Raw genomic sequence first — 26,095 nt, 5'->3', positions numbered from 1 at the left:
ATTTTACCAAAAAAAGAATGATAAAATATTTAAGTGGATATTTACTGATACTAGCTATTTATTTGAAATGCATCAGAAAAATAAGATGACTTGATGGAAGATGAATACAGGGATGGACAGGTGGCTGGATATGTGATAAAGCAATATGGTAAAGTGGTAGAATCCAGTGTTGAGTGTACAGGTGTTTATTATATCATTCTTTCTACTTTGATATGTATTTGAAAATTTTTATAATAAAATATTGAGGAAAAAACTCAATAGTGGTATTCAGAAGATGGGAGAAAAAAGGGCTAGTTTGAGAACATATATGACCTTAGCCTTTCTGAGATTTTTGGTGAGCTGCCTCTCTAGCTGACTTTGGATGAACTGACCTCCACTCCCGGTTCTTGTGTAAACTGGTAGCTTCTTGGCCATATCAACAAGCATCTGCTTCTGAACCTCAGGCCTCTCTTCATTTTCATAGCGCTCTTTGTCTGTATAGGACAAGTGGAACTGGAAACAGAAGTGATAGGTAAGACTTTATTATCCAAGGTTCACAGAAGAAATTAAAAACAACAACAATAACTACTTAAATGAAAGTATTTGTTATCCACCCTTGAAGCCCAGGCACCAATTTGGGTTATAACTCTCTTGGCCTAATTATCTCAATGATCTTATCTGGCTTTTATCTCAACCAAGGTTACACTCACTCAACTAGTAAGTTACAACCCTAGGCCCCAAACCCAATTACTCTGACTTCAAGACTTGTGTCCTTCCCATTAAACCATAATATGATGTTGCATACAGATACATGACACATTGCTGCCAGGACCCTGTTGATGATTCACCACGCATATTAAGTTGTGAGTGTTTTTCATAGATGACACTGATGAGAAGCTAGATGAGAGTCCTTGTGACATTGTGTGTATATTCTAATCTTGCAAATGAGTAGAAATTTGGATATTATCACTATCTGAGAATTTTTTAGTCTGGTATGGACCTTGTCACCACATTAGTGCTACCCTTTGCTAATCTTGCAAAGATATGCCAACACTCTCAACCTAAATTTCTTCATTTGTGAAATAGAGGAAATAATACCTACTTCATAAGATTGGTACAGAAGTGCTGGATAATAAGTAATTAAAAGACTCCTTTAGAAGTCTCATTTATGGGATCATGTAAAAATATTTGATATTGTGAATCTTTGTAATTTTAACTCTTCTAGTTGGTGTGTAATGGTATCTCATTGTGATTTTATTCTGTACTCCTCTGATTACTAATGATATTGAGGACCTTTTCATGAGTTTATTGGCCATTTGGATAGCCTTTTGTGAAATGCCCAATTCGAGTCTTTTGTCCATTAAAAAAAAAAAACTGGGCTGTCTTTTTTTGTATTGATTTGTAGGAATTCTTTTTATATTTTAGATACTAGTCTTTTGTGGAATATTTTCTACCAGTCTGTGGCTTTTCTTTTCACTTCCTTTATGGTGCATTTTGAGGGACAAAAGATCTTAGTGGGAATGTAGATTTATATGACCAGTTTGGAAAATTTTGGCATTATCTTTTTAAGCTAAATATATGCCTTCCCTACGACCTAGCAATTCCATTCCTAGTTATATGCCCAAGAGAAATGAGCATGTGTGCGTATATATGTGTGTGTTAGAGTTTTACATATATATATATATATATACACACACACACACACACACACACACAGTTGGCCCTCCCTATCCGAGGTTCTGCATTCACAGATTCAACCTGCTATGGATCACAAATATTTTTAAAAATACAACAATAAAAATAATACAAATAAAAAACAATACAGTGTAACAACTATTTACATAGCATTTACAGCGTGTTAGGTATTATAAGTAATCTGGAGATTATTTAAAGTATATTGGAAGATATGCATAGATTGTATGCAGATACTATGCCATTTTACATAGGGGACTTGAGCATCTGCAGATTTTGGTAACTGTGGGGGTCCTGGAACCATTCCCCTGTGGATACTGAGGATATATACACACACCCAAAAGACATGTACAAGAATGTCCATAGCAGCTTTATTCATAATAAAAAAATAATAACAACCCAAGTGTCCTTCACCAATGAGTGAATGGATAAACTGTGATAAAAGGGAAGAACTAACAGTAATAAAAGGAAATGAACAACTGAAAAATGCATCAACATGGATGAATCTAAAAAACACTGTTGAGTGAAAGGCTTACACAGAAATAGTGCATACTATGATTCCTTTTTTATGAGATTCAAAAACAAGCAAAAGTGATTTATGGTGATAGAAGTCAGATTAGTGGTTACCTCTCAGAGGGGGTTGATTGGAAAGGGGTATGAAATATGTTTTATGAAGCCAACATCATCCAGATACCAAAACCAGGAAAGGATGCAGCAAAAAAAGAAAACTACAGACCAATATCCCTTATGAATATAGATGTAAAAATTCTCAAAAAAATTCTAGCAACCAAATTCAGGTGCTTATCAAAAAGATAATCTATCATGACCAAGTGGGCTTCATCCCAGAGATGCAGGGATGGTTCAACATATGCAAATCTATAAATGTAATTCAACACATAAATAGAAATAAAAATGAAGGCCATATAATCTTCTCAATAGAGTCAGAAAAAGTATTTGACAAAATTCAGCACCCTTTTATAAGAACACGCAACAAAATAGGCATAGACGGGACTTACCTAAAAATGATAAAAGCCATATATGACAAATCCACAGCCAACATCATACTGAATGGGGAAAAATTGAAAGCATTCCTGCTTAGAACTGGAACCAGACAAGGTTGCCCTCTATCACCACTTCTATTCAACATAGTGCTGGAAGTCCTAGCCAGAGCAATCAGACAAGAGAAGGAAATCAAGGGTATCCACATGGGGGCAGAAGAGGTCAAACTATTGCTATTTGTTGATGAGATAATTTAAATTATCTAACTTTAAACATTGGAAATATATAAATTCACTCTGCTTTATTTAATTTAATTTTTTTTTTTTTAGAGACAGATGGAGTCTTATTTTGTCACCAAGGCTGGAGTGCAGTGGTGTGATCATAGCTCACTCAAGACTTGAACTCCTGGCCACAAGCAATCCTCCTGTCTCAGCCTCCCAAGTAGCTAGGACTACAGGTATGTGCCACCACACTGCTGTGGCCACTCTATTTTAAGAATCATTAACTAGTAAGGTATTTTTATGGTATTATGTCATTCTCAAGTAGAGTGAGAATTAAGTCCCCCCCTGGGGGTATGTGGAAATATGCAGGGGCATTTGGGCTGTTACAATAAGTGTGGTATGCTATGGGCATTTAATCCTTAGCCCAGCGTGCTACAGATTCTGCAATGAACTGAATAGATGCACATAACTAAGAATTTTCCCAACAAAAAGGCAATAAATCAATGTGATAAAATAGTACCTAAATATTATAAATTAATAGAAAAAACAACTGGTTACTTTATTTTCTTAAAAGAATAATTATACTGACTAACACAAAAGTATAAGGTTTTAAAAAATTCTTTCTAACTTTCATAATTAAAAGTAGTGCCTCAGAGCAGCACTTTAATTTTTGGCAGCAGCACAATTCACAATTGCAAAGATATGGAAACAACCCAAGTGCCCATCAATACATGAATGGATTAATAAAATGTGGTATATGTATACCATGGAGTTCTATTCAGCCACCCAAAACAATGGTGATACAGCACCTCTTTTATTAACCTGGATAGAGCTGGAACCCATTCTACTAAGTGAAGTATCCCAAGAATGGAAAAACAAGCACCACATGTACTCACCATCAAATTGGTTTTAACTGATCAACACTTAAGTGCACATATAGCAATAACATTCATCGGGTGTTGGGCAGGTAGGAGGGGGGGAGGAGGGGATGGGTATATATACATATAGTGAGTGCAGTGTGCACCATCTGGGGGATGGACACGCTTGAAGCTCTGACTCGGGTCGGGAAAGGCCAATATACATAACCTAAACATTTGTACCCCCATAATATGCTGAAATAAAAAAAAGAAAAAAAATTTTGGTATATCCTTGGGAATATAACTTTCTTATGGTACACTGAACCTACCTGAAGGGCACAGGCAGAGTTGTTTATATTTGTATGTGATAAATACCTTGTGGTTATTGAACAGGTCAGCTTTGGTTTGGAATAAGATGCCAGGCCTGGATGTTCTATTTCTGGCACTAACCAAGCCTTATCAAGAATTAGAATGCAATGAGCCAGTAAATGCATTTTGGATGGGATGGCTGATGATATGTTGGGATGTATCTTGTATTAGAGAAATTAATTTTGTGGCTATTAAATAGGACCAAAGTACTCTCCTTTTCTTTTTACAAATTAAAAACGATGAAGATGTGGTCTTAAATGTTAGATATTTGCAGTGCTTGTCTAAATCCTATCATGTCACCCAGTTTAGGCCTATAAGATTCCCAATCAATCAGCATTTCTACTGGCCTACAAGCTTCATAAGTAATGTGAAGGGGACAATTATTTTTATTAAGATAAAATTCACATAACATAAAATTCCATTTTAAAGTATACATTTTGTAGTGTATAATTCAGTGGCATTTAGTGCATTCACAGTGTTGTGCAGTTATCTAGTTCCAGAACATTTTCATCTCCCCAAAAGGAAATCCCATACCCATTATAGTGTCATTCCCCATCCCTCCCTATCCCCAGACCCTGGCAATCATTAATCTATTTTCTGTCTCTGTGGATTGGCCTTTCTAGATATTTCATATACATGTGATCAAAACTATGTGGTCTTTGGTGTCTGGTGTCTTTCAATTAGCATAATGTTTTAAAGATTCATCCATGTTGTAGTATACATAGGTACTACATTCCTTTTCATGGCTGAATAATATTCCACTGTGTGGACATACCACACTTTTTAAATCCCTTTATCCGTTGATGGACATTTGGGTTGTTTCCACCTTGTGGCTATAGTAAATAGTGCTGATATAAACACTCAAGTATTTGTTTTGATAATTGTTTTCAATTCTTTTGAGTATATACCTAGGAGTGGAATTTCTGGGTCACATGGTAATTCCATATTTAACTTTACAAGGAGTTGCACAGCTGTTTTTCCATACTGGCTATACCATTTTACATTCCTAGTATCAATGTATAAGGATTCTGATTTCTTCACATCCTCACAAACACTTGTTATTTTTCATTCATTAAATTATTTAATTTTGACTATTCTAGTAGGTGCAAAGTGGTAATCTCATCATGGTCTTGATTTGTATCTCTCTAATGACTTATGATGTCAAGCATCTTTTCATGTGCTTTTCAGCCATTTCTGTATTATATTCTTTGGAGAAATGTCTACTCAAGTCCCTTCCCCATTTTAAATTATTTGTCTTTTTGTTATTGAGTTGTATGAATTCTTTATATAATTTGAACACTTGATATGTCAGATATATGATTTGCAAATATTTTCTCCCATTCCTTGGGTGGTTATCTCATTTTCCTGATAGTGTTGTTTGATGTACAAAAGTTTTTAATTTTGATAAAAGTCAAATTTATCCCCTTTTTTTGCTGCTTGTGTTTTTGGTGTCATATCTAACAATCCATTGCCAAATCCAAGGTCATGAAGATTTTCTCCCAAGTTTTGTAGGTTAGGTCTTACATTTATTTAGGTCTTCAATTTTATTTTATTTTATTTTATTTTGGAGACAGGGTCTTGTTCTGTCTCCCAGGCTAGAGTGCAGTGACATCAATATAGCTCACTGTAACCTCAAATTCCTGGGCTCAAATGATTCTTCTGCCTCAGCCTCCCAAGTAGCTAGGACTACAGGCATGCACCACCATGCCCAGGTAATTTTTCTATTCTTTTTTTTGTAGAAATAGGGTCTCACTCTTGCTCAGCTGGTCTCAAACTCCTGGCCTCAAGCAATCCTCCCACCTGGGCCTCCCAAAGTGCTAGGATTACAGGTGTGAGGCACTGCACCCAGCCCTATCCTTTATTTAATTGTTATAAAATATACATAACATAAAATTTAACCATTGTAACCATTTTAAAACATAAGCTCAGTGGCACTAAGTACCTTCACATTGTTGTATAGCCGTCACTATCATCTATCTACAGAATTTTTTCCATCTTCTCAAACTGAAATTTTATTCTCATTAAACAATAACTCCCCATTTCCTCTTCCTCCCAGTTCCTAGAAAAGACTATTCCACTTTTTATTTCTGTGAATTTGACTACTCTAGGTACCTCATACAAGCAGAATCATGCAGTATTTGCCTTTTTTTTTAAGAGATAATGTTTCAATCTGTTGCCCAGGCTGGAGTGCAGTGGCATGATCATAGCTCACTGCAACCTTAAACTCCTGGGCTCAAGTGATTCTCCCACCTCAGCCTCCTGAGTAGCTAGAACCACAGGCACGTGCCACCACACCTGGATAATTTTGAAATTTTTTGTAGAGATGATGTCTTTCTATGTTGCCCAACCTGGTCTCAAACTCCTGGCCTCAAGCAATCCTGCTGCCTTGGCCTCCAAAAATGCTGGGATTACAGGTGTAAGTCACTATGCCCAGTTCAGTATTCACCTTTTTGTGACTGGTTTATTTCGTTTAGCATAATGTCCTCGAGTTTCATCTATGTTGTAGCACATGTCAGAATTTCTTTCCTTTTCAAAAGCTGAATAATATTCCATTTTATCTATATACCAAATTTTATTTATCCATTCATTTGGGTTACTTCCACCTTTTGGCTATTGTGAATAATGTTGCTATAAACATGGGCATACAAATATTTCTTCGAAACCTTCCTTTCCATTCTTTTGGGTATATACTCAGAAGTGGAATTGCTAGATCGTATGGTGTTCTATTTTTAATTCTTTGAAGAACCAATATACAGTTTTCCATAGTGGCTGTATCATACCCACCAACAGCTCACAGGTGTTCCAAGTTCTCTGCATTATTGCCAACCCTTGCTGTTTTCCATTTTTTTCTTGATAGTAGGCATCCTAATAGGTGTGAAGTGGTATCTCCTTGTGGTTTTGATTTACGTTTACATAATGATTAGTGATGTTCAGCATCTTTTCATGTGCTTCTTGGTAATTTGTACTTCTTCTTTGGAGAACTGTCTAGTCGAGTCCTTTGATCATTTTTAATGAGTTGTTTGTATTTTTGTTGCTGAATTGTAGAAGTTCTTTTATATTCTGGATACTAGCTCCTTGTCAGATATATGATTTGCAAATATTTTCTCCCATTTTGTAGGTTGCCTTTTCACTCTGTTGATTGTGTCTTTTGATGCATGAAAGTTTTTAATTTTGATGTCCAATTTATGTATTTTTACTTTTGTTTCCTGTACTTTTGGTGTCATATCCAAGAAATCATTGACAAATCCAATGTCCTAAAATTTTTCCCTGTATTTTTTCCTAAGAGTTTTATAGTTCTAGCTCTTATGTTTAGGTCTTTGATCTATTTTGAGTTAATTTTTGTATATTGTGTAAGGTAAGGGTCCTACTTTATTCCTTTGCATGTGGCTATCCAGGTTTTCCAGCAGCCCTTGCTGAAAAGACTATCCTTTCTCCAATGAATGGTCTTAGCATCCTTGTTGAAAATTTCTGACTAAATATATGAGTTTTCTTATTTCTGGGCTCTCTATTGTATTCCATGGGTCTATATGTCTGTCTTTATGCCAGTATCACATCGTTTTTATTACTGTAGCTTTGTAGTAAGTTTTGAAATCAGGAAGTGTGAAATGCCAACTTTGTTCTTTTTCAAGATTGTTTTGGCTATTTGCAATCCCTTTGAAAGTCCATATAAATTTTACAATGGAATTTTCTATTTCTGCAAAAAAAATCATTGGGATTTTGATAGAGATTGCATTGAATCTGTAGATTAATTTGGGTAGTATTAACATCTTAACAATATTAACTCTTGCAATCCATGAACACAGAATGTCTTTCCATTTAATTTTGTCTAATTTCTTTCAGTAATATTTTTTAGTTTTTATTGTACAAGTCTTTCACCTCTTTGGTTAAATTTATTCCTAAGTATTTTATTCTTTTTGATGCTATTATAAATGGAATTTTTAAAAAATTTCCTTTCAGATTGTTCATTGTTAGTATATCAATACAATTGATTTTTGTGTGTTGATATGTTGATTTTATATACTGCAACTTTGATGAATTCATTTACTAGTTATAATAGTTTTTTTTGTGTGTGGAATCTTTATGGCTTTCTATTTATAAGATCATGTCATCTGCAAACAGAGATAATTTTACTTCTTCCTGTACAGTTTGGATGCCTTTTATTTCTTTTTCTTGTTTAGTTACACTGGCCAGAGGAAGTGTTCCTTCCTTCATTATTTTTGGAAGAATTTGAGAAGGATAGATGTTATTCTTTCTTAAATATTTGATAGAATTCATCTGTGAAGCCATCTGGTCCTCAGATCTCCTTTGTTGGTAGGTTTTGGATTATTAATTCAATTTTTTTACATGTTGTAGGTCTATCCAGATTTTTTTTTTATCTCTTCTTCAGTCAGTTTAGGCAATTTGTGTGTTTCTAGGAATTTGTCCATTTCATTTAGGTTATCTAATTTGTTGGCACACAATTCTGTTTACAGAGTTTCACTCTGTTGCCTGGGCTAGAGTGCCGTGGCATCAGCCTAGCTCACAGCAACCTCAAACTCCTGGACTTAAGCAATCCTCCGGCCTCAGCCTCCCAAGTAGCTGGGACTACAGGCATGCGCCACCATGCCCGGCTAATTTTTTCTATATATATTTTTAGTTGTCCATATAATTTCTTTCTATTTTTAGTAGAGACGGGGGTCTCACTCTTGCTCAGGCTGGTCTCGAACTCCTGAGCTCAAACGATCCACCCGCCTCGGCCTCCCAGAGTGCTAGGATTACAGGCGTGAGCCACCACGGCCAGCTGGCACACAATTCTTCATATTATCTTCTTACAATTCTTCTATTTCTGTAAAGTTGGTAGTAATGTCCTCATTTTCATTTCGGATACTAGTTATTTGTGTCTGCTTTCCTTTCTCCTTCCACTCCCTTTCCTTCCCTTCCCTCCATCTTTCTCAGTCTAGCTAAATGTTTGTCAATTTTATTAAGCTTTTCAAAGTTTCACTTTAAGTTTTGTTATTCCATTGTTTTTTATTCTCTATTCTGTTGTAATCCTTATTATTTCCTTCTGTTGACTTTGGTTTTAGATTGCTATTTATTTTCCGGTTCTTTAAGATGTATAGTTAGACAATTTATATTGAGATATTTATCCTTTTTAAATGTAGGTGTTTATAGCTATAAACTTTCCTATGAGCACTGCTTTATTGCATCCCATATTTTTGGCATTTTTTTTTCATTCATCTCATAATTTCCCTTGTGATTTCTTATTTGATTAATTGGTTCAGAGTATGTTTAATTCCACATATTTGTAAATTTGTAGTTTTCCTTATGTTGTTGATTTCAGTTTCATTCCATTGCAGTCAGAGAAGATACTTTACATGATTTAAAACTTTTAAAGTTATTGAGATTTGTTTTATGGCTCAATACATGGTCTATCCTAGAGAATATGCCATGTACACTTGGGAAGAAGCTGTTTTCTGTTGTTTTGGAATGGAGCGTTCTATACATGTATGTTACATGTTGCTGGTTTATAGTGTTGTTCAAATTCTCCATTTCCTTATTGATCTTCTGTTTAGTTGTTCTATCCATTATTGAAAAATGGAGCACTGAAGTCTCCAGCTACTATTGTAGAACTGTGTGTATTTTTTCCTTTAATTTTGTCATAAGTTTTTGCTTCTTATATTTTGGGGCTCTCTTGTTAGGTGCATATGTATATAACTGTCATATAGTCTTGATAAATTGACCCTTTTATCAATATGTAATGTCCTTCTTTTGTCTCTTGTAACAGTTTTTGATGTAAAGTCTCTTTTGTGTGATATTATTGCAGCCACCCTTGCTCTGTTTTGATTATTATTTGCATGGAATATCTTTTTAGAATCTTTCACTTTCAACTTATTCATGTCTTTGGTTCTAAACTTAGTCTTTTGCAGACAGCATAAAGATATAACTAGTACAAACTCTGTGGAAAGCAATATGGAGGTACCTCAAAGAACTAAAAGTAGAACTACCAATTTGATCCAGCAATCCCACTACTGGGCATCTACCCAGAGGAAAAAAAGACATTCTCTAATAAACACATCTGCACTTAGATGTTTATAGCAGCACAATTCACAACTGCAAAGATGTGGAAACAACCCAAGTGCCTATAAGTACATGAGTGGATTAATAAAATGTGATATATGTATACCATGGAGTATTACTCAGTCACAAAAAAAACAATGGTGAACCTCTTGTATTATCCTGGATGGAGCTGGAGCCCATTCTTCTAAGTGAAGTATCACAAGAATGGAAAAACAAGCACCATATGTACTAGCCATCAAATTGGTACTAATTGATCAACACTTATGTGCACATATGGAAGTAACATTCATCAGGTGTCAGGCAAGTGAGAAGGGGGAAGAGAGGATGGGTATATTCACACCAGTTGGTGAGGTGCGTACTGTCTGGGGGATAGGCATGCTTATAGCTCTGACTCGTGTGGTTCAAAGTCCACATATGTAACCTAAATGTTTGTACCCCTGTAATATTCTGAAATTTAAAAAAATTTTTAAAAAGATATGATAGATCATGAGTTTTTTAACCACTCTGCCAATCTCAGACTTTTAATTGGATAGTTTAATCCATTTACATTTCAAGTAATTATTCATTAGGAAGGACTTCTACCATTTTGTTCTTTATTTTCTATATATCTTGTATCTCTTATTTTCTTCAATTCTTGCCCTTCTCTGTGGTTAATTTTATTTTTCTTGTGTACCATTTCAATTCCAGGAAGGCAAAAATTTAAACCAGTATTTTTTCCTAATGTTTAGAGGCAGTTAAAATCTCTGCTGTTGTTTTTTTCCTAGTTTAGAACCTAACCTGTTTTAGAGTAGTTACACATTATAAATGCCTGACATGAATACAAATTCTTTCACAAACCCTTCCAAATGTTGCATGAAACATTTGGATTCAGAAGAATACAGTTTGAAAATGTTTGATTTAACTGTTGCATTTTTTTTTCAGAGTCTTGCTGGGTACTAAAATAATAGTTTTATAGAATTGAACTTGATGAGGCCCCACAATCCAAGTGGGTTCTTGTTTTCTAATTATATTATCAATGCAGGTAGTGGTTTTCTAGTCTACAAATTCCTTCAATAGCCTAGCCTATCCTTAATTCACCTATAAGAGTCCTTCTTTAAGATTACCATGACTCTTTTGTTATAGAATAATAGAAGTTATTTGCTCCTTTTATTGTCCTCTTCTTGCTTTATTGGTATTTCTACTTTCCTCTGTTCTTAGCCTTTAAGAAGTAACCAATATTCTTACCTTCTGGTTTGGCTGCTGTGGAAGTGTAAAGATAGACTTCCAGTAGGTCCAGGCAAAGAACACAAAGATGGCATGATAGAGTATGAGGTAGATAACTGAAATTAAAAAAAAAAACAGTGTTTATATTATCTTTTTATCTATTTCTAAGACAAAGCTCAATGACAAATTTCTATTTCTTTTCCTATTATCACATATTCTCTAATATTATTATGAAATGTCAATTATTAGCATTTTCCCATGCAGTGCCACAAACAAGTCATAATGCCAAATTTTGAACCAAAGACATTCTGGAAGTTGCATGCCTTTAAAGTTGTCATGTGATTCTGGAAGCAAAGTGGGGAATGTCCTTTATATGACAATGTAGGGGAAGCTATTTAATACTCTAGCCAATTGTCATTATCTCTGCCACTGTGGGTACTCAAAGGTGATGATGATATAATTTACACAGCATTTTAGAGTTTACAACAAGCTTTCACATATATTATCTCATTTAATTTTCTCAATAACTTTATGAGATAGGTAATAGGATAAGGATAGCTGATAAACTATCAGGGGTAGTTGATTAACCAGAGTCACACACTTACTCTATAACGTAGCCAGGTATTAAACACAGGACTTCAGACTCTAAATCCAAAGTTCTTTTCAGTAGCTCCAAAGACTATACACTTTTGAAGTGTGAGTTATACTTTTGAGACAATTGTACATGTGGCTCTCCACTGCCTTTCTTTTCATATTCTTTGCCTCTTTTAGATAGCTCTTCTAATATGGGGAATTTTGGTATTCTGCACAGAGGTGGTTATAAAACTGAAAATCAGTTTACTGTTTCACTGCAAGTCCTTGAATGGCATAGTCTTATTATTTCAATCCATCAGAAAGACTCAAGGGAATGATGTGATAAGACCAAAGTTAATAGGACTGAGCCATTCATACATTTATGGCTGAATTGGAAAAAGCCTTACTCTTTTGGCCCAGTGCTCAAAGACCAATACTTTAAGACCTTTTATATGTGCTTTATTTTTATAATTATAAAATCTCATCTTAAAATTCAAGCAATATAAGGTAAAAAATAAATGTCCATTACATGCATACATCTTACTTCTCACTTCCCCATCCTAAAGCATAACACTTCCTTGGTGTTTGGTATGTATCATTCCAGATCTTATTTTTATATGTTTATATAAATATATGCACACAATAAACATGACATGTTTGTAATATTTTAAATTTTTCATTGTATTTTTTGAAAGGTAATACATTCATAAAGTTCAAAATTTAGAAGTATAGACTAGTATACAGTGAAAACTCTCCCTCTTAACCCTGTCCCTCAGCCACCCAGTTACCCTACGGAAGAAACCAATGTCACAAGGCCATGACTTTATTGTGTATTCTTTCAGATTTTATACATATAAAATCACTCAAATATTGTGTTTTCTCACACAAATAGCAGTATTCAATACACACCTTTTTTTGCATCTTACTTCTTTTTCATTTACTGTATATTAGAGAGAGTGAGCTTCCTCACTCTCCTCTTAAAAGGTTAAATGGGATTCCATTGCATGAAGGTATCATAATTTATTTAACCAGACTGTCTATGGTGGAAATTTAGTTTTCCCTCCCTTCTCTTGGTACTACAAATAATGCTTTAATGAATAATTTGTATATATGTCATCAGCACATGTATAAAAAATGTCTGTAGGATAAATTCCCTGAAGTGGAACTGCAAGGCCAAATGGTATGCCTTTTGGTAGATATTGCCAAATTGCCATTAAGAAAAGTTATATTTAATTTATATTCTCATCATCAATGAATTAGAGTGCCTCTTCCTCCATAGTTTAGCCTTTGTGAAGTGCTTTAGAATTTTTGATCTTAGGTAAGGCCTTTAAATTGTTTCTTATTTTTGTTTCCATTTTTCTTTTTTTATTTCAAAATATTATGGAGGTACAAACACTTGGTCACATAAATTGCCTTTGCACAGCCCAAGTCAAAGCTGCAAGCATGTCTGTCCCCCAGCAACAAGCACCACACCCATTAGGTGTGAATTTACCCATCCCCTCCTACCCCCTCCCATCTGCCCGATCCCTGATGAATGCTACTTCCATATGTGCCCATAAGCGTTTATCAATTAGTACCAATTTAATGGTGAGCACATGTGGTGTTTGTTTTTCCATTATTGTGATACTTCACTTAGAAGAATGGGCTCCAGCTCCATCCAGGATGATACAAGAGGTGTTAGTTCACCATTTTTTATGGCTGAGTAATACTCCATGGTTTACATATACCACATTTTATTAATCCACTCAAGTATTGATGGGCACTTGGGTTATTTCCACATCTTTGCAATTGTGAATTGTGCTACTAGAAACATTCGAGTGCAGATGTCTTTTATAGAATGTCTTTTCTTTTTCCTTTGGGTAAATACCCAGTAGGGGGATTGCTGGACCAAATGTTTCTTTATGTGTTATCTTTTGCTGTGGTTTTGTTTCTTTGATTTTATGAGTTTTATTCAGGGAAAATCCAATGCCAAAGTTAGAAGGAATATATGGTAACCCATGTTCCTTCAGTATGGAATCTTTGATTTTAAAGAGATTAGGAGAAAACAATTTTATGTTTACCCTCTCATTGTGCTCTTTGAGAGCAATGAGGTTAACCAATTTGGGTCACCTAAATGGTTGAGAACTAAACTCTTACTCTTGGAAGTATTTTAAGGGCATTAAACTATAGTTTTTATTCCAAAGACTAAGATGGGAAGTCTGGGATTTTAACTTGTTCCAGCTGTTACTACATACCAATAACTAACTGGTTTAATCATGGAACTGGAAATAACTGGCTCCCATTCCTGTATTCTAGGGTTTCATAGAATTATGGGTACTTTTTTGTAGATGGGTGGAAAATGAAGGATTTTGAGGTTAAATGCCTAAGTCAAGGTCATTCAATAGATTGCTAGAATAGGGAATGTACCACAGATTTCATAAAAATCTTAGAGTTGGGTGAGACCATAGAGATCACCTAGTTCAATCCTCTTATTTTATAGAGAGGTAAGTGAGGCCCAAGGGAGGGCAAGTGATTTGATCAGGATTACCCAGCAAAGGTATGGAAGCAATGGAACCAGAATCCAAGTTTCTTCACTTCCAGTCCAGAGTGATTTTCCTTGGAGCAGTGATTCTCAAAATTCAGTTTGCATCAAAATCACCCAGAAAGGTTATTAAAATGCAGATTTCCAACCCCTATACCAAAGATTCTAAATCAGTAGTTTGAGATGGAGTCCAAGAATCCAACAACTCCCCCAGGTGATTGTGAGGTAGATGATCCACGAAAAACAGGGTCTTAGAGGACATTTGGTTGTCCAGCCTACCATCTCAAGAAGGAAGCTCCTCTCCAACACCCCTGGAAGCAATTATGTCATCTCTACCAATACACTAAAGTGAGTATTCTTGAACTCCGGGCAGGCCTCATGATTTCCAATTTGTTTCTCCCCATATATATATATATATATACACACACACACACACACACACACACACACATATATATATGATGTTTCTAAGCTATGGTCCCAAATGTATGCATGTCTATTCTTTTTTGCCTTAAAAATGTGCAACACATTTCTTTATAATTAATTCTTTTGTACTTAGAACAGTCATCCTTACAAACTTCAGGGACACTGAGTCTTTCCTTTCAAGTGTGATGTTGCAGTAGTGTTTCAGAGCATTAGAGAAATCAAACAGCTATGAATTATATCCCTGAACTGTTGCTACTTATCGACATTGGAATGGAAATGGGAAAACATCTTTTTAAGCAAATAGGCACAGTAGAGCCTTTCACTTATCTGGCAGTGATTACAGTCATGGAACATCAGAAGCTGCTAGAGCTATGATTATTGCATGAAAGCCAAAAGCCTTTCAAGTGCTTTTTTTCTTTCCTTCCACAAGGTGTAAAGGTTTTCAGGGGGAGCAGAAATCAACCATAAGGAACGTGACCAACTGCCAAGGAAAAATCCACCCAAGCATGAATTTGTTCTGAATTTAGTCACTGTGTTATGATGTGAATATCCCATTATGGAAATAGCTTCTGAAATGAGAAAGACTACTTGAGCTTTTTTTCTGAAATAATGATTTATAAACACTTTGATAAAAATTATGGAATCTGAAATTACATGGTGGAAATAGCATAAAGTTGTTAGCAACATCTTTCGCCAGCAGGATGCCCTTTCTAAGTGTTGCTTCCAGAGACTAGTAGAAAATGGGTGATTGTGTGTGTGTGTGTGTGTGTGTGTGCGCGCGCGCACGCACGCGCAGACACAGGCACGTATGTGATGCCTGCATGAACCTTCTTATGAGAATAAGAATGAATGCAGCAAGATGAGAACCAAAGTGGAGAAAAGAGGAAAGTAATGCAGCTTTACTATACATATTCAGACACATAAATGCTAAGGCTGTTACTGTGGCAATTATATAACACACCTCTTTCCTTTAAAAGCTATTGTTGGAAACTAGTTTAAAAAGACACTATTTTCTGTAACATCTTTCATATCAATTGATTACTAATAGCATTTGGGTTGGTTGAGGGGACTAATGGGGAGGAGGAGTACCTTGCAACTACACACTATAATTCAAATAGGAACAGTAGCTGTTGTCTTAGCAATTGAAAAAGTCTTCATTAAAATCCCCATTTTGGCTCGGGATGGAAACCCCCAAATTATGATCAGGGGGAAATTTGTCAGCCAGACAGTCACATCTCCCTTTGTGCAGAACACTTAGCAATGAGGTATTGATTCTAATATTTGGGTTCACTGGCTTACTTTACTTTCACTGCTTTACAAGCTCTAAGAAAGAGCTCCACCTTTTTTTCTCATTAAATTTTATTTATTTTAAAATAATATTAGACCAACATTGCCAGAAATTTAAGGACAATTTCCTCATTACCCCTGCACTCTAAACACAACCATGATTTCCATTTTTAGGTGTTCCTTTCTAGGCTATCTATATGCTTACATATTTCTTGTTATTATCAAAGAATTTGTATAATTTTGTACATACCTTTTTTCATTTATTATGCTTCTTTTTTTAATTCAACTTTTTTTTTTATTTCAGCATACTATGGGGGTACAAAAGTTTAGGTTACATATATTGTCCTTGCCCTCCTCCCCCCCAAATCAGAGCTTCAAGCATGTCCATCCCCTAGATGGTGTGCATCGCACTCATTATGTATGTATACACCCATCCCCTCCCCCCCCACATCTGCCCAACACCCGATTAATGTTATTCCTAAATGTAAGAGCTACACCTTGTCTCTCAGCTATCTGAAGGAAAAGAGAGAATAAGGTAAGAGGGCTATGTGTTGTGCTCAAGGACCTAAGGATACTTCATGAAAATACAAGAATTGCCCAAGAGCTGTTTCCATGATTTAGCTACCCCTTAAAATTCAAGATTTTCTCAAAAGTTGTTTCCGAGGTTTAGCCACCTACTCCCTAGAAGTATCCCTAAGGTAAGATCAAATTCTGATGCCAATAAGTGGCATTATGTTTTTAAAGGGCATGGTTTTCCTCATTGATATTCACTTCAAAAGTTAGGATTATCTCAAGCATACAAATTTCTCCTAATTATCCATTAGGCATCTACCACTTATCAATTTATATAAAACTTTTATAAAGCTGATTATGTTTTCAGTCTATATCAATTCTTGGGGGTAATGAGTCTTGTAAGTTTGCCAGCCACTATGCAAAGCAGGGATTCATTTTAGTTGTCTTAAAGTTAGTATTTTTAAGTTTCAAAGAGCTTTCTAATCCCTGTGAATTGGGATTTGGAGAATGACACCAAGCTAACAAAATACATAAACTTCATATGTTTATGAACTTGGATTATAGTCCCTTTCAGTTTTTGTTTTTTCCATGCTAAAAAGGCCTTTCCTTTTTGGTCTGTTTTGAGCATTGAGGTGTTGTGTAAAATACAATGGATTCGGAATTAGATGACTAGGGTTTGAAGTCTGGATCTGCCACTTAATAACTATGTGTTTTTGAGAAGCTGGTTAACCTTTCCAATAATCATATGTGTATATATATGATCATATATATTTATATGTATGTGTGTTTATATATATCATATAGATGTATTGTATATAATTAAAATACCTGCCTGACAAGGTTGTTGTGAGAGCTAATTGACTTAATTATGTGAAAGTAACTGACATACTCTATGGACTGAATAAACATCAGTTTTCTTCCTATCCCTTCCTTCTTCTTAAATCTTAGTGATTTGTTTTCTGAGATATGATGATGAAAATTACACAGACTTCAGGGGCATCACACCATTGCTTTGTTTAAAAAGAGGAGAATGCCGGGCACAGTGGCTTACTCCTCTAATCCATCCTGACACTTTGGGAGTTCAGGAGTATCGCTTGAGGCCAACAGTTTGAGAACAGGCAATACAGAAAGACCCTGTCTCTACAAAAAAAAATAAAAAGAGGAAAATGGTTTGTTTCTAGGCCTTTTATTAATAATGTCTACCCCAAATTTCATTGATTCTTTAATCTTGGGGATAAAGAAGTACACAGGACAATATCCCTTGGGGAATAATCTTTGGCTCCTTTCTTGGTTTAAAATGAATAGTTGGGATATCATCATTCTGTAGGTATAATTTCGATTAAGTCCAACTCAATCCCTCCATGTTGTCAGGGATATTCACAGAAGACTCTGAAGGGGAACAGAAAATCTCTATTGTCTACATGGTGGCTAGGGATTTGTAATCTAGTTCACTGGCTGGTGAAGTGGCAGAGGTTCTACCAATCACAGCTTGGTTCCCTCAGAATGTATTACCCTTTGCAACCAGTAATTCCTCTTCCTCATTAACATGAGGTTGACTTAATTTATTTTAATATCATAAATTTTCAGAGTTGGAAGGGATCTTAGATACTATTTAGTCCAATGGTCTAGAAGATGCATTGATCTGTTTTACATTATCCCTAATAATTGGTTACCCAGTTTTGTTTGAACATCTTAAGTAATGGGGAACTTATCAACTACTGGGGCAGCCATTCTATTGTTGGAAAACTCTAATTGTTAGATGCATATTCCTCATATTAAGCATAAATATGCCTCCTGGCAAGGACCTCTCATTGATACTAATTTTCCTCCATGGAGGGAAATCAAATTTGCTTAAAAACAAAGAGATGTATATTCAGACATTTAAAGATCTCTTACAATTCAATAAGACAACCAACTCAATAAAAAATGGGCAAAAGACTTAGACACTTCACAAAACGAGACATACAGATGGCAAACAAACACATTAAAAGATGCTTAATAACACTAGGCATTACAGAAGTGCAAATTAAAAACCATAAGGAGATACCACCACTTCCTACCTAATAGAATGGTAAAACAACAGAAACAAAAACAAAGTGACAACATCAAGTGATAGTGAAGATGTAGAGCAACTCTCATATACCACTGGTAAGAAAGCAAAATGGTAGAACCTTTTTGGAAAACACTTTGGCAGTTCCCTATAAAGTTAAATATACACTTACCATATGACCCAGAAATCTCACTCCTCGGTATTTACCCAAGAGAAATAAAAACATACATCCTCACAAAGGCCTGTACATGTATATTCTTATCAGCTTTAGTCAAAATAGCCCAAAACTGAACCAGGAAGAAATCCAAAACCTGAATAAACCAATAACAAGTCATGAGATAGAAGCAGCAATACAAAGTCTTCCATCACAAAGCCCAGGACCTGATGGCTTCACTGCTGAATTCTACCACGCATTTAAAGAAGAACTAATACCAATCCTACTTAAATTATAAAAAAAATTTAGGAGGAGGAAATACTCCCAAACTCATTCTATGAGGCCTGTATCACCCTGACACCAAAACCAGACAAAGACACAACAAAAAAAGAAAACTACAGGCCAACATCTCCGATGAGCATAGATGCAAAAATCCTCAACAAAACACTAGCAAACAGAATTCAACAACACGGTAAAAAGATTATTCATCATGATCAAGTGGGATTCATCCCAGGGATGTAAGGACAGTTCAACAACATATGCCGATCTGTCAATATGATACATCATATCAACAAAATGAAGGACAAAATCCATATGATCATTTCAATTTATGCTGAAAAGCATTTGATAAAATTCAACATCCCTTCATTGTAAAAACGCCAAAAAAACTGGGTATAGAAGGAACATATCTCAACACAATAAAAGCCATATATAATAGACCCATAGCTGGTACCATACTGAATGGGCAAAAACTCAAAGCCTTTCCTCCAAGATCTGGAACAAGACAAGTATGTCCACTCTCAACACTGTTATTCAACATAGTACTAGAGGTTCTAGCTAGAGAAATCAGATAAGAGAAAGAAATAAAAGGGCATCCAAATTGGAAAGGAAGAAGTCAAATTATCCTTGTTTGCAGATGATATGATCTTATATCTAGAGAAAACCTAAAAACTTCACAAAAAAAAACCTCTTAGAACTGATAAACAATTCAGTAAAATTGCAGGATACAAAATCAACATAAAGAAATCAATAGCATTTCTATATGCCAACAGCAAACAATCTAAAAAAGAAACTGAGAAAGTAATCCCATTTACAATAGCTACAAATAAAATAAAATACCTAGGAATAAACTTAACCAAAGAAGTGAAAGATCTCTACAATTGAAACTATAAAACATTGATGAAAGAAATTGAAGAGGACACAAAAAAATGGAAAGATATTCCATGCTCATGGATTGGAAGAATCAATATTGTTAAAATGTCCATACTACCCAAAAGAATCTATAAATTCAATGCAATCTCCACCAAAATACCAGTGATATTCTTCACAGAAATAGAAACAATAATCCTAAAATTTGTGTGGGACTGCAAAAGATCCAGAATGGCCAAAGCTATCCTGAGCACAAAAAACAAAACTGGAGGACTCACACTACCTGACTTCAAATTATACTCCAGAGCTGTAGTAACCAAAACAGCATGGTACCATCATAAACACAGACATATAGAGCAATGGAGCCAAATACAAGACCCAGAAATAAACCTACACACCTGTAGTGAACTTATCTTCAACAAAGGTGCCAAGAACATGAATTGAGAAAAGGACAGTCTCTTCAATAAATGGTGCTGGGAAAGCTTGATATCCATATGCAGAAGAATGAAAACAGATCCTCATCTCTCACCACATAAAAAAATCAAATCACATGGATTAAAGACTTAAATCTAAGATCTGAAACAATGAAATCACTGAAGGAAAACATTGGGAAAATACTTCAAGATATGGGTCTGAGCAAGGACTTCTTGAGAAATATACTCAAAGCACAGGCAACCAAAGCAAAATTGGAAAAATGGGATCACATCAAACTAAAAAGCTTCTGCACAGCAAAGTAATCAACAAAAGGAAGAGACAATCCACAGAATGGGAGACAATATTTTCAAACTACCCATCTGACAAGGCATTAATGACTAAAATATAGGAGGTACTCCAACAGCTCAATAAGAAAATAATCAGATTTTAAAATGGGTAAAGATCTGAATAGACATTTCTCAAAAGAAGATATACAAATGGCCAAAAAGCATATGAAAAAAAACTCAACATCATTAGTTATCAGAGATATCTGATAATCAGATATCATCTCACCCCAGTAAAAATGGCTTTTATCAAAAAGGCAATAAGAATGCTGGCAAGGATGCAGAGAAAGGGGAAACTTGTATACTGTTGGTGGTAATAAAAATTAGGGCAACCACTATGGAGAACAGTATGAAGGTTCCATACAAAACTAAAAATATAACTATTAATACCATATGACCCAGCAATCCCACTGCTAGGTATTTATCCAAAAGAAGGGAAATCAGTATATCAAAAAGATATCTGCCCTTTCATGTTAATTGCAACACTATTTACGATAGCCAAGATTTGAAATCAACCTAGGTGTCCATCAATGGATGAATGGATAAAGAAATTGTAGTATATATACACAATAGAGTATCATATAGCCATAAAAAAGAACCATGCCATTTGTAACAAAATGGATGGAACTGGAGAATATTATGTTAAGTGAAATAGGCACAAAAGATAAATCTTGCATGTTCTCACTCATATGTGGGAGCTAAATATTTAAAGAATTGATCTCATAGAGACAGAGAGTAGAATGATGGTTACCAGAGGCTGGGAAGGGCAGCAGGGAGGGGGGAATAAAGTGGGTATTATTAGTGGGTACAAAAATATGGTTCGATAGATACAATGAACAATATTTCATAGCACAACAAAGTGACTATAATCAACAATAATTTAGGTTATACTTTAAAATAACTAAAAGAGTGGAATTGGAATGTTCCTAACACAAAGAAATGATAAATGTTTGAGGTGATAAATACCCCAATTACCCTGATTTGATTAATTCACATTGCATGCCTATATCAAAACATCACATGTACCCTATAAACAACTATTAAGTACCCATAATAATGAAAAATTTAAAAAATAGCTAAAAACTGAAAACAACCCAAATGTTCCTAAACTGGTGAATGAATAAGCAAATTGTGGTACATTTGTAATATGGAATACTACTTAGCAATAAAAAGGAACAAATTACTCATATATGCACCGACATAGATGAATATTAAAAATGTATGCTGCTAAGTGAAAGAAACCAAATACAAAAGGCTACAAACTGTGTGATTCAATTTATATGACATTATGAGAAAGATAAACTATAGGGACAGAAAACAGATCAATGGTTGCCAGGGGTGGGGAGTAAGAGGACTGCTTACAAATGGGGCAGAGGGAATAATATAGGGTAATATATTCTATATCTCTATGGTGGTAGTGTTTACACCACTGTATACATATCATCAACCTGTACACTTAAAAAGGGTGACTCTATTTTATGTAAATTATATCTCAAGAAACCTGACAAAAACAATAATAGGCCAGGTGCAGTGGCTCACGCCTGTAATCCCAGCACTTTGGGAAGCTGATGTGAGCATCACTTCAGGCTGGGAATTTGAGACCAGCCTAGGCAAAATAGCAAGACACCATCTCTACAAACAATTAAAAAATTAGCCAGAAGTGTGCTTGTAGTATTAGCTACTTGGGAGGCTGAGGCAGGAGAATTGCTTGGGCCCAGGAATTTGAGGTTGCAGTGAGCTATGATCACATCACTGCACTCCAGCCTGGGTGACAGAGTGAGACCCTGTCTCAAGCAAACAAACAAAAAACAAAGAGATCTACAAATGAACCTTTCCTTTGATGTCTTTTCTTATTAGATTTTCTGACATTTAGCAAAATAAATATTTATCCTGACTTCCCAGTGTAATTTTTTATTTTCCTCAATAGCCATATTTACATGTGTTAGGAATTATGGGCTATAGGACTGAAAGTAGTGTTCATAAGTATAAAGCTGGGGTAGGAAGCAAAATCATGACTCTAAAACCTAGCATTGGCTGCACTGTGGCTGATATTTCTTCATATATATTGAGCTTATCATTTTGGCTCAATATATGTCTCCACCCATCAGTAACCTGATAGAAGTAGTTTTCAGGGGCATGTTGGGAAGGACACAGGAGTATGGAAGTTCTAATCTAGCTCGCTGGGGAGAGATGAGTTGAAGCATGGGGAAATCAGAGGTTTGAAATGGTACATTTAGATGTAGTTATATCAAAAGAGATTTGTCCTTTTGGGTAGATGCCCAGTAATGGGATTTCTGGATCAAATGGAAAATAAGCACCACATGTACTCACCATCAAATTGGTTTTAAGTGATCAACACTTAAGTGCACATATAGCAATAACATTCATCAGGTGTCAGGCAGATGGAGGGGGGAGGAGGGGATGGGTATATTCACTCCTAATGAGTACGATGCGCACCGTCTGGGGGATGGACATGCTTGAAGCTCAGACTAGGGTGGGGCAAGGGCAATATACGTAACCTAAACATTTGTATCCCCATAATATGCTGACATAAAAAAGAAAAAAAATAAAAACATGTTTTATATATATGTTTTATATATTAAAAAGAGATTTGTCAAAATGTAAAGGGGTAAAATCACTTTTAAAAAAATTCACCAAGTGATGCGCACAATAGACACCACTGAACTGTATTCCATCCTTAATCTTGCAGTGATTATGAAGGACTTAACACTTTTTATTTTATCAGTTTCTGCATTGTTTGCATTTTATGAGGTTCTATTACTTTTATAATCAAGAAAAACAATGTTTTATTTTTAAGTATATCATTAGGGAATGGTTAAATACATCATGGTATATCCAACTATGGAATACTTTGAGATTTTAAAAATGAAATACATTTGTATATGCTAACATGGAAAGACACATGTGATATATCATTAAGTGAAAAAATCAAGTTATGGAACAACATGCACAGCATTATCCACCCAACTGAGCCTATACAAATATATACATCTATACTTATATGTTTGTGTGTAAATGCAGAGAGAAAGATCTAAAAGAATACCAATCAAACAAAATGCAGTAGTTGTCTGTGAATAGTGATAGGAGAGGGGGCAGTGTTAGGAGGACTTGAGATTATCTTCTACATTTCTGTATTATTTGAATTTTCAATAAATATTATTTTTTTAACAAAATTTTAATATTTAAGAATCTTTTAGAAGTAGGTTACCCACTAAAGGGGGCTTTTGTCTGGTCCCCAAACCTTCACTGTAAGGTAATTTTATAACAATAAATAAAAAATAGTATATTATTGAGAGCACTGAGATAACTGCTCAAAACCAAACTGAAGATTTCCCATACAGTGAGTATTAAAGATCATACTGTGGCCCAAACATTTTCCTCCCAATGCCCTCTCACCTTCCTGATGTTTAATATATCACCAATAAGTTAAGGTTAATCTAACTGAGAAGCTAACACAAAGCAGGTATTTCCATGTTCTTGATTTTTGAATAGAAACCAATTAACTTCTTGTATCAGTTTTCTAGGGCTGCCATAATAAAGTACCACAGACTGGGTGCTTTAAATGACATAAATTTATTTTCTCACAATTCTGGAGATTAGAAGTCCAAGATCAAGGTCTTGGTAGGTTTGGCTCTTTCTGAGGCCTCTCTCCTTAGCATGAAGATGGCCATCTTTTCCCTATGTCATCACATGGTCTTCTTTCTGTACCTATCAATGTCCAAATTTCCTTTTCTTATAAGGACACCAGTCAAATTGGATTATGGACTACCCTGGTGACCTCATTTTAACTTAATTACCTTTAAAGGCCCTTTCTCCAAATATAGTCACATTGTGAGGTGCTGGAGGGGTAGGACTTCAACATAAGAATTTTGAGGGGACACAAGTCATCCCATAACAGCTCTATTATTTAGGAATGATATCTATTTCTGAAAAGGTAGATAATTACCACCATTTTAAGGGAGAAATCAGAAAATTTAGTATGCAAACCATTCAAAACACAAATGAATTTTCAGAGAGTGGGTTGAACATTTGTTTAAAGTGATTAATGGCCCTTTTTGAAGATGAGCAACTGTGGGCAATGCATTACTCTTGATTGTATGTGAATTGTCTGATGGATCATGCTTGATGTCTACCTCATTCCTAAGTTGATCTCTTACTTACCCTTACTCCATCCTTGGACCCTACTAAATTCCTAACCTCCGGCTCACCACAGATCCTCACTTCAAGGGTAGAGGAGGGAAGACTTTTCAGTCAAGATCTTCAAAATATGGATAGTATGATGCTTAATAAGATCATTTATGTAAAACATTTATGAAAGAAAAATACATTATTATCATGTCTTAAAAAGTATGATATATGGAAGAAAATATGGACTCATGTCTTTAAAAAAAGAATATCTAAGTCCTATAAAACTAAAGCTGACATATAATATTCAGGACTGTGGTTCAGATGACTTGGGCTTTAGTCCTTTCTGTACACTAGAATCAGCATGACCAGGTGAACATATTTTACTTCTTTGAATCTCAGTTGTTCTACCTATAAAATATAAATGCATGGATTCTGACAATCTATTCACAAGAGGAGTCATAAGGAATTACAGTCCTGAAATATGTTATACTTCTTAGAAAAAAGATCTTTTAGATCCTCTCCAATGTTAATACCAATAACAATAATAATCATACTAGTATTCACTACTATTTATTTTATATTTATCATGTGCCAGAAACTATACCAAGAGACTTATATACTCTTGAGCACTCTCATTAATACTCAAAATAACCATGAAAGGTAAGTATTATCTCCACTTTACAGAGGAAGAAAGTGAAATTTAGGTTAAGTTCCCCAACATTATATATGTGGTAAGTTGCAAAGTCAAGACTCAATCCCAGGTGGGTCTGATGCCAAAATCTTTGCTTATCTGCTACTGTTACTATGCTTTTTGCTATTGTTATGTTGCTTTTAACAGTACAGTAGATATTGAAATTTATCAGGAATGGTATTAGTTTCCTAGTGCTGTGATAACAAATTACAACAAACTGGATGGCTTAAAATAACAGAAATTTATTCTCTCAGCTTTGGAGGCTAGAAGTCTGAGACCAAGGTATAGGCAAGGCCATGCTCTTACTGAAGGTTCCAGGGGAGGATCCTTCCTTCCCTCTTTCTAGCTTCTGGTAGTTGTTGGCAACCCTAGCATTCCTCTGTGGCAGCATAACCCCAATCTCTGCCTCCATCTTCACATGGCCATCCTCTCTCTTTGTGTATCTGT

General features: G+C 35.2%; 1 protein-coding gene across 1 annotated transcript in view; it reads right to left on the bottom strand.

Annotated features, from left to right (window-relative positions):
• Nucleotides 1–290: 290 nt before the first annotated feature.
• Nucleotides 291–26,095, bottom strand: part of ZDHHC15 (zinc finger DHHC-type palmitoyltransferase 15) — a 43,490-nt gene continuing 17,685 nt past the window's right edge. The window contains 3 exon segments of the mRNA XM_069463966.1: nt 291–311; nt 313–492; nt 11,399–11,493. Coding sequence (XP_069320067.1) covers nt 291–311; nt 313–492; nt 11,399–11,493 — 296 coding nt within the window.

This window comes from Eulemur rufifrons, chromosome 30 (assembly GCF_041146395.1).
Source record: "Eulemur rufifrons isolate Redbay chromosome 30, OSU_ERuf_1, whole genome shotgun sequence".
Taxonomy (NCBI): domain Eukaryota; kingdom Metazoa; phylum Chordata; class Mammalia; order Primates; family Lemuridae; genus Eulemur; species Eulemur rufifrons.
This window is presented reverse-complemented; position numbering and strand designations above follow the sequence as displayed.